This window comes from Ceratotherium simum, chromosome 24 (assembly GCF_057802395.1).
Source record: "Ceratotherium simum simum isolate JZ-2026a chromosome 24, ASM5780239v1, whole genome shotgun sequence".
Lineage (NCBI taxonomy): Eukaryota > Metazoa > Chordata > Mammalia > Perissodactyla > Rhinocerotidae > Ceratotherium > Ceratotherium simum.
Window position 1 is genome coordinate 9,541,515 of NC_141923.1, and position 15,376 is coordinate 9,556,890.

Here is a 15,376-nt window from a genome sequence, read left to right on the forward strand (position 1 = left end):
CTTTAAGAAAAATAATAAAAATTAAGTTTAGGGTCTTGGAAGAGACCCATGCAGGGGAAGAGTCCTGAAGTTTAAGCCTCATTGCTTCCCAGTAAATCTGTAAATCCGCCTGGGATTGTGACTAATTTACTAGTGACCATGGATGAGAGGAAGTAATCTAGAAACCAGAATCTCAGGGAAGGGAAGTGCTGACAGTGCTCCCTCCCAGGGGATGAGCCGAGGGGGTGGTAGAATAAAGCCCCTGGAACCCGAGATGCAGAGCTGGTGACCACAAATAAAGTGAACCATCTCTTTGACCTAGTGTTTGAGTCAGCGGCTGCAAAGAAGGAGAAAGGGTCTCTGGACCTGTCTGGAGCATAGAGTTGGGATACTCTGTGAGTGCGGAAAACGTGTTAACTTTACCTACAACTGCCCAAAAAATGCTTCAGATTTAGAGTTAGCTCTCTCCTTTCTGGAATTTAAGTTGGTGGGCTAGACATATCAATCTCATCTAGGACAGAGGAATAAGAAACTAGGTCCCCGAATGCACGTAACAAATTCTTTCTCTTCCAAAATTGGGAGACATGCTCTTCTGCTGATTAAGTTTCTAAAAGATGAACCGGAACTTGTCATCAGAAGCGTGAAGCTTTTAGATGGTGGACACTATTTCATCAGATGCAAAGTGGAGATAATAACAGTACCTTCTGCACAGGGTGGTTGTGAAGAATAAATACAATAATACATGTAAGGGTCTCAGCACTTGGAAAGTGCTTGATAAATGTTCACTTATAAACAAACACATTAATCGATTAATTCTAGGAAAGTCACATCTCTGGGAGAATGCTTACCCTGCTAGATCAAGAACATGAATTGCTGGAATTACATTTGTTCCATCACCAAAAACAGGTAATGCAGGGACCTCGCCCAACCAAGCCATCTAAAAGAAAAAAAAGCAAAGGCATATTTTCCCCGGTTATATGTGTGTGACTATTATAGCTCACATCTAGGGTCATAGATCTATTTATCTGACAAAGTAATTGCCTCCGGGGGTGCTTTATAAATCAGTCCTGATGACATTTAGTTGCCCATCAAATCCTATTAAGAGAAATAAAGTGTAACTTTAGGACCGAAACACTTCTCAAGAAATCTATAACCTCATCAGCTATCTTTAGGCATCATTTGCATGTTATCTATATAGAGAGAAAATGCTTTCATATGCATGATGTCCTTAATTCTCACAAAAAGCAGAATTAAATTAAATTTTAAAATTACCCCCACTGGCAGGGGGTAATTCTCATCAGTTTATAGATGAAACGCGTAGTAGATAAAGTATCCCACAGAAGGTTACACTTCTGATGAGTCCCTGAGTCTGGATTTGACCTCTGGTCTTCAGAGTCCAGATCCTTCTCTTTTCCTTTCACTAAGTATCTCAGTAAATAAATAGACAGTGTGGATACTGTTTAACTGTTATGTACTAGATTATTTAAATTGCTTTTAAAGAGTGAAAGAGGTAGGGGTGGGGGCCACAGCAGACCACTGAATCTTGTAAGGTATTTTGGACTCTGGGTACCCATTTAAGGGTTTAAGCAGTGAAGTGACATCATTAGATTTGCTTTTGTCACCTTGTTAAGGATGATGGGAAGTAAGAGTCTAAATGGGGAGATGGAGGCCATGACAGTTGTACAGGCAAGAGATGGTTTAGCCTGGCCTGTGGGTGGGGAGTTGAGGGAGCGGAGTTGGAGAGAAGGGAGATATTGAGGAGGCTGGTTCTACAGGACTTGGGAATTTTGTGATGGATGAGAAAGAGGGAGGACTTGGTTCTGCCTGGTGTGGCTGGCTGGAGGGTGGTCCCAATTTCTGAATGGGGCCCCGGAAGAGGAGCAGGTTTGGAGGTGACTGTAGGTGCAGTCTGGATTTGTGAAAGACATCCAAGTTGAGGTGCTGCATAGGTAGCTGGATCTGTAGAGCAAGAACTAAGGAGAGAGAGAGAGCCTCCCTGGAGACTTATGTTTGAGAATCGTGGGACCAGTCATGGGAGTGAACAGGCCAACCCAGGAAAAGAGTATAGATGGAGAAGACAAGAGGGACTAAGGCAGAGGCTGGAGAATGTCAACATTCAGTGGTCAGTAGGTAAGGAGTAGCTGAGAATGGACAGTGAGAAAGAGCTTTCTTTAGCTTATCCTCTTCAGCTGTCATATCTCTTATATTAAAAAATTCAAACCAACCAACCCTCTCTTAATTACATGTCTTCTAACTCCTGCCTTCTTTCTCTGCCCCAACTTACAGCAACATTCCTCAAAATACTTCTCTATTCTCACCACCTCTACTTCCCCTCTTCCTGTTCCCTCTTGAACCTACTCATATCAGGCTTTTGTCCTATTGAGTTCCAAAAAAATCCAGTGGTGAATTCTCAGGTCTCACATGATTTGATTATTTGCAGTATTTGACACAGTTGGTCATTCTTCCTTTTTAGAAACACTTTCTTCACTCAGCTTTTTCAACACTCTTGTCTTGTTTTCCCTCTTACCTCAGTGGACACCCCACTCTCGGCCTCTTTTCCTGGTTCCCTCCCATCTCCTTATAATCTACAAATATTGGAGTGTCCCAAGAATCAGCCCTTAGACCTCTTCTCCTTTCCATATTTATTCTCTAGGTGATGTCATCCAGTCCTATGGCTTTAAATACCACCCATACGCTGATGGCTCCCAAGATGACATCTCTTGCCCTGACCACCTCTATGATCTCCAAACTCATACGTCCAACTCCCTACTGAATATCTAAACTTGGATGCCAGCCATCTCAAACTTAACATGTCTAAAACTGAACTTCCCATTGCATACCACGCCCTAACCTGTTCCATTCCCCATTTTCCCCCTCTCAATAAATGACAAGTCCATACTTCCAATTACTTAGACCAAAATCCTTGAAGTCATCCTTTACTTTCTTTCTCTCACCCTAACATCCAAGCTTTGAATCAATCGCATTGACTCTGCCTTCAAAATATATCCAAAATCCGAACAATCTTCAGTATCTCCATCATTCCCACCCAGGTCTTAGGCACTACCATTCTAACTAGCCTCCCCGTTTCTGCCCTTGCCCCACTGCAGTATATTCTCAACACAGCAGAAGAGAGTTATCTTTTTAAAACTTAAGAAAGATTATGCCATTGCTGTGCTCAAAATAGTCTAATGGTTTCCCAACCCACTAGAATAAAGCCAAAGTCCTCCCAATAGGCTACAAGGCTGGGCTCGACCTGACTCTTCCGTCACCTCTTTGACTCCCGTACTTTATTTATTTATTTATTTATTTATTTATTTATTATTTTTTTTTTTTTAAGATTTTATTTATTTTATTTTTTCCCCCCAAAGCCCCAGTGGATAGTTGTATGTCATAGCTGCACATCCTTCTAGTTGCTGTATGCGGGACTCGGCCTCAGGATGAACGGAGAAGTGGTGCCTCGATGCGCACCCGGGATCCGAACCCGGGCCACCAGCATCGCAGCGCGCGCACTTAACCACCAAGCCACAGGGCCGGCCCATGACTCCCGTACTTTAGCTACGTTGGTCTTTTTGCTGTTCCTTCCCAGAGCCAGCATATTTCTGTCTCAGTTCTTTGTACTTACAATTCCCACTGCCTTTCCCCAGAAAGCAAATGCGCTAGCCCCCTCATTGCCTTTCACTTTCTGCTCAAATGTCACATCATTAGAAAAGCATTCCTCAACCACCATATATAAGATTTAACCTCCCAACTCTACCCCTGGCACTCTCTTTCTTTCTTTCTTTTTAAATTTTCATCATCTATTTATTTATTTATTTTATTTATTTTGTGTGTGAAGAGATCAGCCCTGTGCTAACATCTGCCAATCCTCCTCTTTTTTTTGCTGAGGAAGACTGGCCCTTGGCTAACATCCGTGCCCATCTTCCTCCACTTTATATGGGAGGCCGCCACGGCACGGCTTGCCAAGCAGTGTGTCGGTGCGCGCCCGGGATCCGAACCAGCGAACCCCGGGCTGCTGCAGTGGAGTGTGCGCACTTAACTGCTTGCGCCACCGGGCCGGCCCTGGCACTCTCTTTCTACCTTTCTCTGCTTTGTTGTTTTCCCCTTTATTTTTCAACATCTGAAATACTCTATGTTTGCCAGCTAATTTGTGTATTATCTATCGTATCGCTCGCTCTTCCTCTCCCCCCCTCTGGAATGTAAGGTCCACAAGTGCAGGGACTTCATTATGTTACTGGATTCCCAGTCTCTACAAAGGCACTCCATCAACATTTGTTCCAGGAATGAAAGGAGATCCATCTTTTTATTATTCTGAGAGTGGTGAATACAAGTTGCCGATAATGGGAAAGAAAAATAGGTGGTTATGGTCTACATCCATATCTTCCTTAACTCTGCTGTTCTACTGGCCTAGCCACATCTAGAAGCAATCAAAAATATCTTCAAGTTGTATAACCTTACTGTAAAACACTTAAAAAAATCCTCATAGTCATTGAAAAGTCATACCTTGAAAAAAGGATGTAAGATGCCTCCTTCCACTCCATACTGAAGTCCAGCAGCAACCACATAAGTTGTGAATTTTTTGGCCTATTAGATAAAATACAGGGAAAAAGCTAAATATAATATTATTAATCACATGGAACCAGATTATTTTAGTGGTTAAAATGAGCACTTTAGGAAGTCTCCTCACCCCTTTCAGGTTGCTAAGGTATTATTTAGGATAGAAATAGAATCCCTAAGAGGGGGAATCAACATCACCCACACATTCAGGATGCCTCTGACCACTGTTAAAATTTAATTGGGACCCTTAATTAAATGAAAGCCAGAGTTTATTATTTGTGAAGACTTAATACCTCTAAGCACTACACTGGGCCCCTAGAGGAAAAGGGAGATACAAAAATCTCTCCTTCCACGATGACCTTTAATTACCAGTAAGGGAGGGAAACATACACAAAACCAAGGAGTTTGGTAATGGCCCTTAATACAAGGATTTTAATTAATTAATTAATTAATTAATTTTTTGTGAGGAAGACTAGCCCTGAGCTAACATCCATGCCAGTCCTCCTCATTTTGCTGAGGAAGACTGGCCCGGAGCTAACATCTGAGCCGATCTTCCTCCACTTTATATGGGACGCCGCCACAGCATGGCCTGACAAGCGGTGTGTCAGTGCACGCCCGGGATCCGAACCTGGGCCGCCAACAGCAGAGCACATGCACTTAACCACTACACCACGGGGTTGGCTCCCCAATACAAGTATTTTAATTGACATGGAGTGTTCACTTCATCTGGGAGGAGTAATTTAGGGGCTGGGAAAATTTGCCTCAATATTTCACTACTTTTAGAAGTCATCATGGGGGCCAGGCTGGTGGCATAGCGGTTAAGTTGGAGCACTCTGCTTGGGCAGCCCAGAATTTGTGGGTTCGGATCCCTGGCACAGACCTACACACCGCTCATCAAGCCATGCTGTGATGGCATCCCACATACAAAATAGAGGAAGACTGGCACAGATGTTAGCTCAGCAACAACCTTCGTCAAGCAAAAAGAGGAAGATTGGTAACAGATTTTAGCTCAGGGCTAATCTTTCTCACCAAAAAAAAAAAAAAAAAAAGTCATCATGGTACTAGCATCTACACTGTGGGGAAATGGGCTTTTTGGCATGTTGAAAAGCTTAAGGCAGAGATAATACTTAGGGATACCTGGGCATTGATTCTTCTGCTTTTAATGCCCTCCTCCCTCATAATCTAATAACCACATGGCTTTGATGATGTTTAATTTATTTATTTTTATTATTTTTTTTTTTTTGAGGAGACCAGCTCTGTGCTAACATCTGCCAATCCTCCTCTTTTTTTGCTGAGGAAGACTGGCCCTGGGCTAACATCCGTGCCCATCTTCCTCCACTTTATATGGGACACCGCCACAGCATGGCTTGCCAAGCAGTACGTTGGTGCACAACCGGGATCCGAACCGGCGAACCCCGGGCCACTGCAGCGGAGCGCGCGCACTTAACCGCTTGCGCCACTGGGCCAGCCCCGATGTTTAATTTAAAAACCTAGAGAGACTCGTGTAATGGTTGGTACAATTTCTCCTGGTCTGATGTGAGGTCCAAGTATAAAAGGTGCAGTGACCAGCAGAGGTCTGCCTAGTTCCATTAAACACTTGACTCACAGGCCACCACAGGCCACCCCACTTCAGATCAGACTTTTTATCTTCGGTTAATTAAATTGGGAATTTAATCTTATCTGAGAAAGCGATTTGTGAGTACATGTGTGTGTGACTGACTTCTTCTTCCTAATCCATCACCTGATTAAAACACTGTAGCTGGTGTCAGAAGTAGAAAAAAGATAAAGTAGAATAAAGACACCCCACCCCCCCCATCACCACTATGATCAGATTTTGGAAGGTTAGATGTTGGTAAATTGAAGGGATGGATGATGGACTGAGGATGGAGCCCAAGTAGAGATGGAAAACCCCATGGTATGGGAGAACTGGGATCACCAAGTGGGGTTTTTGAAGAGTGACCCTATCACTGTAACTGATCCACATTCTTCTACATCTGGACCAGTGGTGAGCCAGGCAAGGGCAAGGGGATCTAGTTCCCTGGCTTTTCCTAACTGTACTAGGTAAAGTGACAACAGAAGATTCCCAAAGGGATTTGAAAGGACTTCAAGCTGGAGGTGGTTCTGCGTATCCTCTCAAGGCCCAACCAGATGGGCATGGTGGCTTTCCAGGAAGAAATGACATACCCGCTGAGGTTTTAGAAGGCAACGGGGGTGGGAGAGCGGAGCTGAGAGATGAGGAGGGGGCTACCAAACAAGGGGAATAAAATAAAGTCCAAAGATTTTAACTGTGGGTGAGGGGAGGGCAATAAAGTAATAAATGCTCTGTCTTCACTCGCCTTCCCTGACAAAATAGTTAAGGAGGAAACTGGTTCTAGTTCAAACTTTTTAATTGTCAGTAAGTGTTTGGGTACATGCTGGATCTTTTCCCTTATGAATTACTCTGAGCTGAGACTACAATTTGGACAAAGGCACTGGGAATGAAATTGGCTAAAATTGGGATCCAGATATTTCTCACTTTACTTAAATGGATACATACAATTTTTGCCCTTACCAAGATAGCTTGAAGGAGGTCTGCTGACTGTTCTCTCTCTGGGAGACCAGGGGCCCTTTTATAGAAGTGGAGTGGAGGACTAGAGAATGGGCCAGTCTGGAGTGCTATGCCCCAAGCCAGTAATTTTTCTGAGCAGTTTCTTCCTATGACTTACATAGTTAATGAAGAGTAAAATACTAGCATCAGCCTAGACAAGGTCCAACAAAGAAGGCCAAAGTCTGGCTGGCTTGTTTGAATTTTGGTGAAATCATATCCCACATTTGGAAATCTTATAGAGCCATAAACAATACATTACGGGGAAGAAATTTATTTTTCTTTTCTGTAGTAAAGTTAACAAAGAATGCAAAATTGGGGATACACATACTGAACATTTTAGTCTAATCAAGTTTACAGATATTTGTACTAGACCTTTCAACGGTTATTCTCTACTTGCTTGAGAAGAAATCCCCTAAAGTATACCACTAACTGATTGGTTACAGTGTTAAAAGATAAACTGAAGCATATTAAAACTTAATTTTAAGAGTTTACTGGAGCAAAAATTGATTCAAATCGGGCAGCATCCAATCTAGCAGATAGAATGGAGCTCTGAGGAACTGTACAAAATGGAAGACTTTCATAGGCAGAAGGGAACAGGAACAAGGAAGTTATACTAGACAAAAAAGTGTGTTGGTTGTGGCAAGGTCACTTCCTTTAGGGGATGGCAGGGGTCTATCAGGCAGATTACCTAACTCGTGCTGATCAGGTGATTGCTGATTGACCAGTTTAAGATTCCATTTCTGGGAGAGCCGAAACTGGAATTAAGTCAAGTCTCGGTTTGGTGATGTGGGGCTTAGCATAACTGACTCCATTTTGGGCCTGTTGTTTCTAACAACAGACAATGTATAAATAAAATACAAACATAAAATTGCAATTCCAATGTGTCATAATTCACAGGCACAAGTGTCTTTTATGAGTTGGGTCTTGTGGAACCCACACAATGTGAAAACTATCTGGGCATCAGAAATTATTCTACATTAACAACTATTAAGTTGTAAAGTTTCTGATAATTTTTGGCATTCTCGATTGACTTTTGATAATTCAGTCTAGCAAGTTACTGAGACCATGAACATTTGTATTTATCTAAAGATATAAGAAAACGGTGTTAACCCCTAAAGCTGCCAGTGACTCAAGATAAATAATAATACTGGTACTCAGCTGTGGTATTGTGATTTATAAGAAATACATATTTGGTCTCCATCCCCATTTCTGGCACAGAGCTCCTAAAACCCTTGGAATTTCCTGAGCAATGAGGGTGATGAAGGTGTCTTTTACTACGTTAATGAGGTGACTTTTGGACCCCACTGAGGATGGGGGCTGGTTGCCAGAGGAGCCAACCATGTGATTAGAAGCTTGGAACTTTCAGCCCCTCTCACCTTCAGGGAGGGCAGCAGGGGTGGAGATTGAGTTCAATCACCAATGGCCAATGATTTAATCAATCATGTCTATGTAATGAAGCCTCCATAAAAACCTAAAAGGAGAAGGTTCAGAGAGCTTCCTGGTTGGTGACCACGTGGAGATTTGGGAAGAGTGGGGCACTTGGCGAGGGCATGGAAGCTCTGTGCCCTTTCTCCATACCTTGCCCTATGCATCTCTTCCATCTGTCTGTTCCTGAGTTATATTCTTTTATAATAAACCAGTAACCTAGTAAGTAAAATGTTTCTCTGAGTTCTGTGAGCCACTGTAGCAAATTAATCGAACCCAAGGCGGGGGGTTTTAGAACCTCCAATCTATAGGGGTTGGTTAGAAGCACAGGTGACAACCTGAACTTGCAACTGGCATCTGAAAAGCAGGGAGCAGTCTTGCAGGACTGAGCCCTTAACCTGTGGGATCTGATGCTGTCTCCAGGTAGATAGTGTCAGAATTGAATTGAATCGTAGGACACCCAGCTGGTGTCCGAGAATTGCTTGGTGGTGTGGGGGAAACAACCCCCCTACACAAACACATATTGGAATTGAGTCTAGAATCTTTACCAGGAAAATGAAGTCTCCCTCTTCTGCTCCAGGTCATATAGTGGATTAAAAAATCTAAAACTTTTCCTACCACAAACACCTAGAAATGCCAAATAAAATGCCACTAGTAGCAGAATTCTCAAGAAAATAAGAGATATCCTTAGGGGCCAAAAATAGAGAATTGAAAAGAAAAGTGGTGGAGCTGATGGTGTGGCAGCCCTGGGAAGTCCATGGTCTCTTAATCTAGGAGTGTGGGTGGGTTTTTAAATCCATGTGGGGAGAGGAGGCAAAGCATTTGGTCTGGTGGGGTTAGGAGTTGGCCACAATAATGAAGGATCCATCCACAACAAAAGGGTGAACTAGAAAAAAATCCACCCCGTGACAGAGAGGCCACAAGGAAACATGTCAAACCCAGACAAGGCTCTGGGAGCAAAGTAAGCTCCCCTGAGAATTCCAACCTTGGCCTTGTACTTCTCAACGGTTTGTCTTTCAAATTTAAATTACCTGCTTAATCCAGGGATCCCAGAGTGGAAAAATTAACATCTGGGGCATTTTATAGAGGCAAATACAAGGCCCCCTCCCCACCCCCGGGAGGGACCTTCCCTGCCCTTTAAAGCCCCAATAAAGGGACACCAGGTAGGGCGAGGGTGGTGACTTCATGGTAACAATTCTCAGTGTGAATTCCCATTTCTCACTGACCACCATGAATCCTGAAGGCGCCTGATTCATCAATAACTTGAAACTTTTACAGCAGCACTTTTGAAAGACAGATGGACTTTGCACTGACCCACTTTTTCCTGAGAACACATTTATATGAGGTTTTTAGGGGGGATGGTGAGCTATAAAGAAATGGATGTTGACAAGGTAAAGAGCTGCTATTTTTAAAAATCCATGTAAAATTACAGGACTACGTTTAAATTGGAGTTTTATAAATCACAAAAAAAATGCCTATTAAAAGAAACTTTACTTTTTTTGTAATAAAAAAAACTATTGAAGATAAACTCATAAACCAAAATTACAAAATTTATGAAGGGACAATCCACCAGGAATGAAATCAGACTCACATTGCCTTCAGAAAATAAATTAGCAGAGATTATAAGATTAATATGTTTAAAATGATGAAAAAATTGAGACATGGAAAACAAAAGAACAAGATGATACTGATGATAATTTGGCAATGTTCAAAGTTTAATAAAATAATATAGTTATAGGATTCGGGATTGGAAGAAATTTAGACTGTCTAATCTAGCCCCTTCATTTTATTTGTTTATTTTAACCCCCAAAGTTTAATGAATTGGCTCAGGTCGCAAGTTAATGGGTAGAAAAGGGACTAGAATTCCTAATCCCATTTTGCTTCCTTCAAATATCTTATACTCACAGCGTTTGTACTGCCAAAGAAAAAAAATTTTTAACAGTAGGACAGAACTTGGGGACAAAGTTCCTACTGTAATATCCTCTGAGACCACTAGGTGTCACCTTAGAGCTATTATTACATATCTCTACTGCGGGTCTTCCGCTAATGGGAAAAACACAGCAGATGGAACCTTTATTTATTTATTTTTTTTCTATTTATTTATTTATTTTATTTTATTTTTTTTTTTAAATTTTTTGTTTATTGCAGTAACATTGGTTTATAACATTGTAAAAATTTCAGGTGTACATCATTGTACTTCTATTTCTGCATAGATTACATCATGTTCACCACCAAAATACTAATTACAACCCATCACCACACACATGTACCCAATTATCCCTTTCACCCTCCTCCCTCCCCCCTTCCCCTCTGGTAACCACCAATCCAATCTCTGTCCCTATGTGTTTGTTTATTGTTGTTATTATCTACTACTTAATGAAGGAAATCATACGGTATTTGACCTTCTCGCAGATGGAACCTTTAGAAGTTTGGGGGTTCTGTATAAGTTCTACATAAGTCAAATGAGGATGATGATAACAGCACTTAATTCACAAGATTTTGAGGATTACATATGAGATACACGAGGATTACATGAGGTCCTGGGAGTAAAACATTTAGCACAGTGTCCGGCACACAGTGAGCGAGCCCACAATTTTTAGCTGTTACTGCTTATTCATCATCAGGGCATTCCTCTCATCTATTTTGATAAAAGATAAGAGAAATAAAATAATTTTATAATATATATATCAAAATGATAAACTTTGCTGCAACAGGAGGCTAACAACCTATATTATTGTTTACATGAACTCCTCAGCTACAGGTATGTCTTAATAACCGGTGACCACGGATGTGTCAAGATCAGCTCTATCCAATGATGGAGTTTTGGAGTCAGGAAAAAAAATAAAAACAAAACCCACAGTCTTTGGTGTCTGATGGATCTATGTGTGTGTCACAGCTCCACCACTTGGTGCCTCCTTCTCTTACAGCCGCAACTGTGAGATGCGGGCAATTATGTATGTACACAAAACCATTGTCGTAAGGAGTAGATCAGACAAGGCCAAGCAGTGCTCAGGACAGTGCTCGGCAAATCCCAGCTGTGCGACCTTGAGCAGCTTATCGACCTCTGGAAGCCTCCATCTCCTCATTTGTAAGATGGGGTCAACATGCATTTTTCAGAGTTGTTGTAAGAAACAAATGAGAGAGATTCTGGAAGAAAGGGAAAATGTGGTTCCCCTCCTCCCCGTTTCAACTCTGAATTATTTGCCTCTTCTGGGCCAAGCAACTCTTTGGACCCACAGACTCCTTGGTAGGTGAGGGCTTGAGCTCTGCTGAGGACCCCTTTCAAGGCTTTCACCTGAGCGGACTGGGCCAGAGTCTCAGGACAATGCAACTTGGGGTGAGCCTGAAGCTCAGAGATCTATGGGTGTGAGGATGAGGAAACCAAGCAAGGAGATGTTCAATGAGCTGAGATGATGTTTATAAAGCATGTGGAACAGACCCAGCCATGTGCATTGTACACTGCCTCAAAACAAACTTTTCCTACCCTAATGTTCTCCTTCTCCAGACTTACGTTCTTTCCAAATTTGAGAACCATTTTTTCAGCATTTATGTGGTCCAGAAAATTAGGATGGTTCTTTCTTCTTCGATAATCTTCTTCAGTAAATGGAATCTCAGACTCTTCCTATAAAATAAAAAAGGCCACTCGTGGTGCGTTAGAGCTACATAAAACTTCTAAGCCCAAAGACGCTAGAGCGACTGTGTTCCTTTAAGTTCAAATAAAGCGTTCTAAAAACTACTGCTGATTTTAATATTGATTTAATATTCTTGTTTTAAAAATTGAGATATAATTGACATATAGCATTGTGTTAGTTTTATATGTACAACGTAATGTTTGATATATGTATATACTGTGAAATGATTACCATAATAAGTTTAGTTAACATCTATCACCACAGACAGTCACTTTGTTATTCTTGTGATGGGAACTTTTAAAATCTACTCTCTTAGCAACTTTTAAATATACAATGCAGTATTAACTATAGTCATCATGCTGTATGTTACATCCCCAGGACTAATTTATCTTATAAATGGAAGTTTGTATCTTTTGCCCCCTTCACCCAATTCCCCCACCCCCCTACCCCCACCTCTGGCAACCACCAATCTGTTCTCTGTATCTATGAATTCATCTTTGTTTTTAGATTCCACTTATAAGGGAGATCATACAGTATTTGTCTTTCTCCATATGACTTATGTCACTTAGCATAATGTCCTCAGGGGCCATCCATGTTGTCACAAATGGCAGGATTTCCTTCTTTTTTTGTGGCTGAATTGTATATTATATATATGTCCATTGTATATATACACCAAAACTTCTTTATCCATCCATCCGTTGCTGGACACAGGTTGTTTCATGTCTTGGCTATTGTAAATAATGCTGCAATGAACATGGGGGTGCAGACATCTTTTTGAGATAATGATTTCGTTTTCTTTGGATAAATACCCAGAAGTGGAATTGCTGGATCATATGGTAGTTCTATTTTCAATTTTTTGAGAAACCTCCATACTGTTTTCCATAGTGGTTCCACCAATTTACATTCCCACCAACAATCCACAAGGGTTCCCTTTTCTCCACATCCCTGCCCTGTTGTCTCTCGTCTTTTTGATAATAGCCATTCTAACAGGTGTGAGGTGATATCTCGTGGTTTTCATTTGCATTTCCCTGATGATTAGTGATGTTGAGCATATTTTCATGTAACTGTTGGCCATCTGTATGTCTTCTTGGGAAAAATTTCTATCCTGATCCTCTGCCCATTTTTTAATTGGATTATTTGGAGTTTTTTGTTATTGAGTTGTATGAGTTCTTTATATATCTTGGATATTAACTCCTTCTCAGATATATGATTTGCAATATTTTCTCCCATTTTGTAGGTTGCCTTTTCATTTTGTTGATGGTTTCCTTTGCTGTGCAGAAGCTTTTTAGTTTGATGTAGTCCCACTTGTTTATTTTTGTTTTTGTTGCCTTTGCTTTTGGTGTCAAATCCAAAAAAATCATTGCCAAGACCAGCTTGGGCTCAGTTTGCTTCCTTTTCCCTAGAAGGGGAACCAGTCAGCTCTATGGCTGGACACTGAGGACAGGTATCACCTTCAGGTTTTAACTTTCTGTTCCAATCATAACTGTATCTGGTACGGTGGACGTGTTTAGAGAAGGGGGCATTCATGGGAGTTAAAGGAAGTCGTGAACTGGCGGCACTGCAATGGGCTTATTCAATGTTTGTGCTGACCTGAGTGGAAAGAGGGGCACATTTGGAGTACCTCATATCCTCAGGCGTCCTGCCCTTACAGATTTAGTGGAGTTTAACTCATCATTACAAGTCACCTGTGACTCGCACAAAAATCCTAGAACACACTATTAGTGAAACTGTTCATTATACAAGGAAAACTGAAATTCCATTTGGGCTTTCTTCTGCTCCCAGTGTGCTTCTACTAAATTATATTTATTTATAAACCTTTTACATTGAAATAATTTTAAATTTATAGAAAGTTTGCAAAAATAATATAGAGAACTCCTATATATCCTTTACTCAGATTCACTCATATTTAACATTTTCAGACATTGTTTTTTCATTCTCTCTCTAGCTCTGTCTATCCGTATGTATGTTTTAAGGACAAATAAAAATTTTAAATAAGAGGCTTAATTCTTCCTGTTGAAAATAAGGGAAGAGATTTCTCCCCCATCACTTTTCTTAGAGCATTTACTTTATTTTTTTAAAGATTTTATTTATTTATTTTTCCCCCCAAAGCCCCAGTAGATAGTTGTGTGTCATAGCTGCACATCCTTCTAGTTGCTGTATGTGGGACGCGGCCTCAGCATGGCCGGAGAAGCGGTGCGTCGGTGCACGCCTGGGATCCGAACCCGGGTCGCCAGCAGTGGAGCGCGCTCACTTAACCACCAAGCCACGGGGCCGGCCCCAGAGCATTTACTTTAGAAAACTTAAGTTCTTTCTCTGTCTCTTCAAAATGTGTGTAAGTCCTTTTAGAAGCTAAGTAAGCCTCTTGCCTGCTTTACGACAAAGAAATGTCTTCCTCAAGGACCTGGGAGATAGTTCTTCGAAATGTGAACATCAGGGGAGAGACAGCACCCTGCGCCTTGCTGCAGGTTGCAAAACTAGCTCCTGTTATAAAGATGTGAAATGTTTGCTTTTCCTCTGGATAAAGCCAATCAGCTAACACAGATGGTCACCCCAATTACTAGATGAATCTAGGACATGACATGTGTGACAAGTGGTGCTGTCAAGTCCTCTCACTCGAGGACGAGTGATTGTTTCATGAAAACATGTATGTTATGGATCGTATCTGCCTGGCTATGTAAAAGAGTGGAAATTTCTTCTATCTTTGCAATCTCTTAGCCTATTGCCTGTGATGTGTATAGCATTCCCGGTTTTTTTTTGTTTTTTTTTTGTGAGGAAGATTAGCCTTGAGCTAACATCCATGCCAATCTTCCTCTTTTTGCTGAGGGAGACTGGCCCTGGGCTAACATCCGTGCCCATCTTCCTCCACTTTATATGGGACGCCACCACAGCATGGCCTGACAAGCGGTGCGTCAGTGCAGGCCCAGGATCCGAACCCAGTCCGCCACAGCGGAGCATGTGCACTTAACCACTACGCCATGGGGCCAGCCCCAGCATTTCCGTTCAATGTTTATCCGATAATAAAGCTGTTTTCTTTCTCCACCACCTTGTGGAGAGATTTTATGGGTTGGGTGAAGATTTTGTTTTTAATTCTATTTCCCCAACACTACACATATATTATTACTTATTTTTTCTGAACTATTTGAAAGTAGGTTGCATATATCATGCTCCTTTTCTCTTTAATTTTCAGTGTATTTCCAAG

At 41.5% G+C, this 15,376-nt stretch overlaps 1 protein-coding gene across 1 annotated transcript in view; it reads right to left on the minus strand.

Moving 5' to 3' along the window:
• The window catches only part of AK7 (adenylate kinase 7), a 58,811-nt gene that overhangs the window by 26,202 nt on the left and 17,233 nt on the right, over positions 1-15,376 (minus strand). Inside the window, 3 exon segments of the mRNA XM_014790525.2 lie at positions 828-916; positions 4,480-4,560; positions 12,057-12,167. Of these exon segments, the coding sequence (XP_014646011.2) occupies positions 828-916; positions 4,480-4,560; positions 12,057-12,167 (281 nt within the window).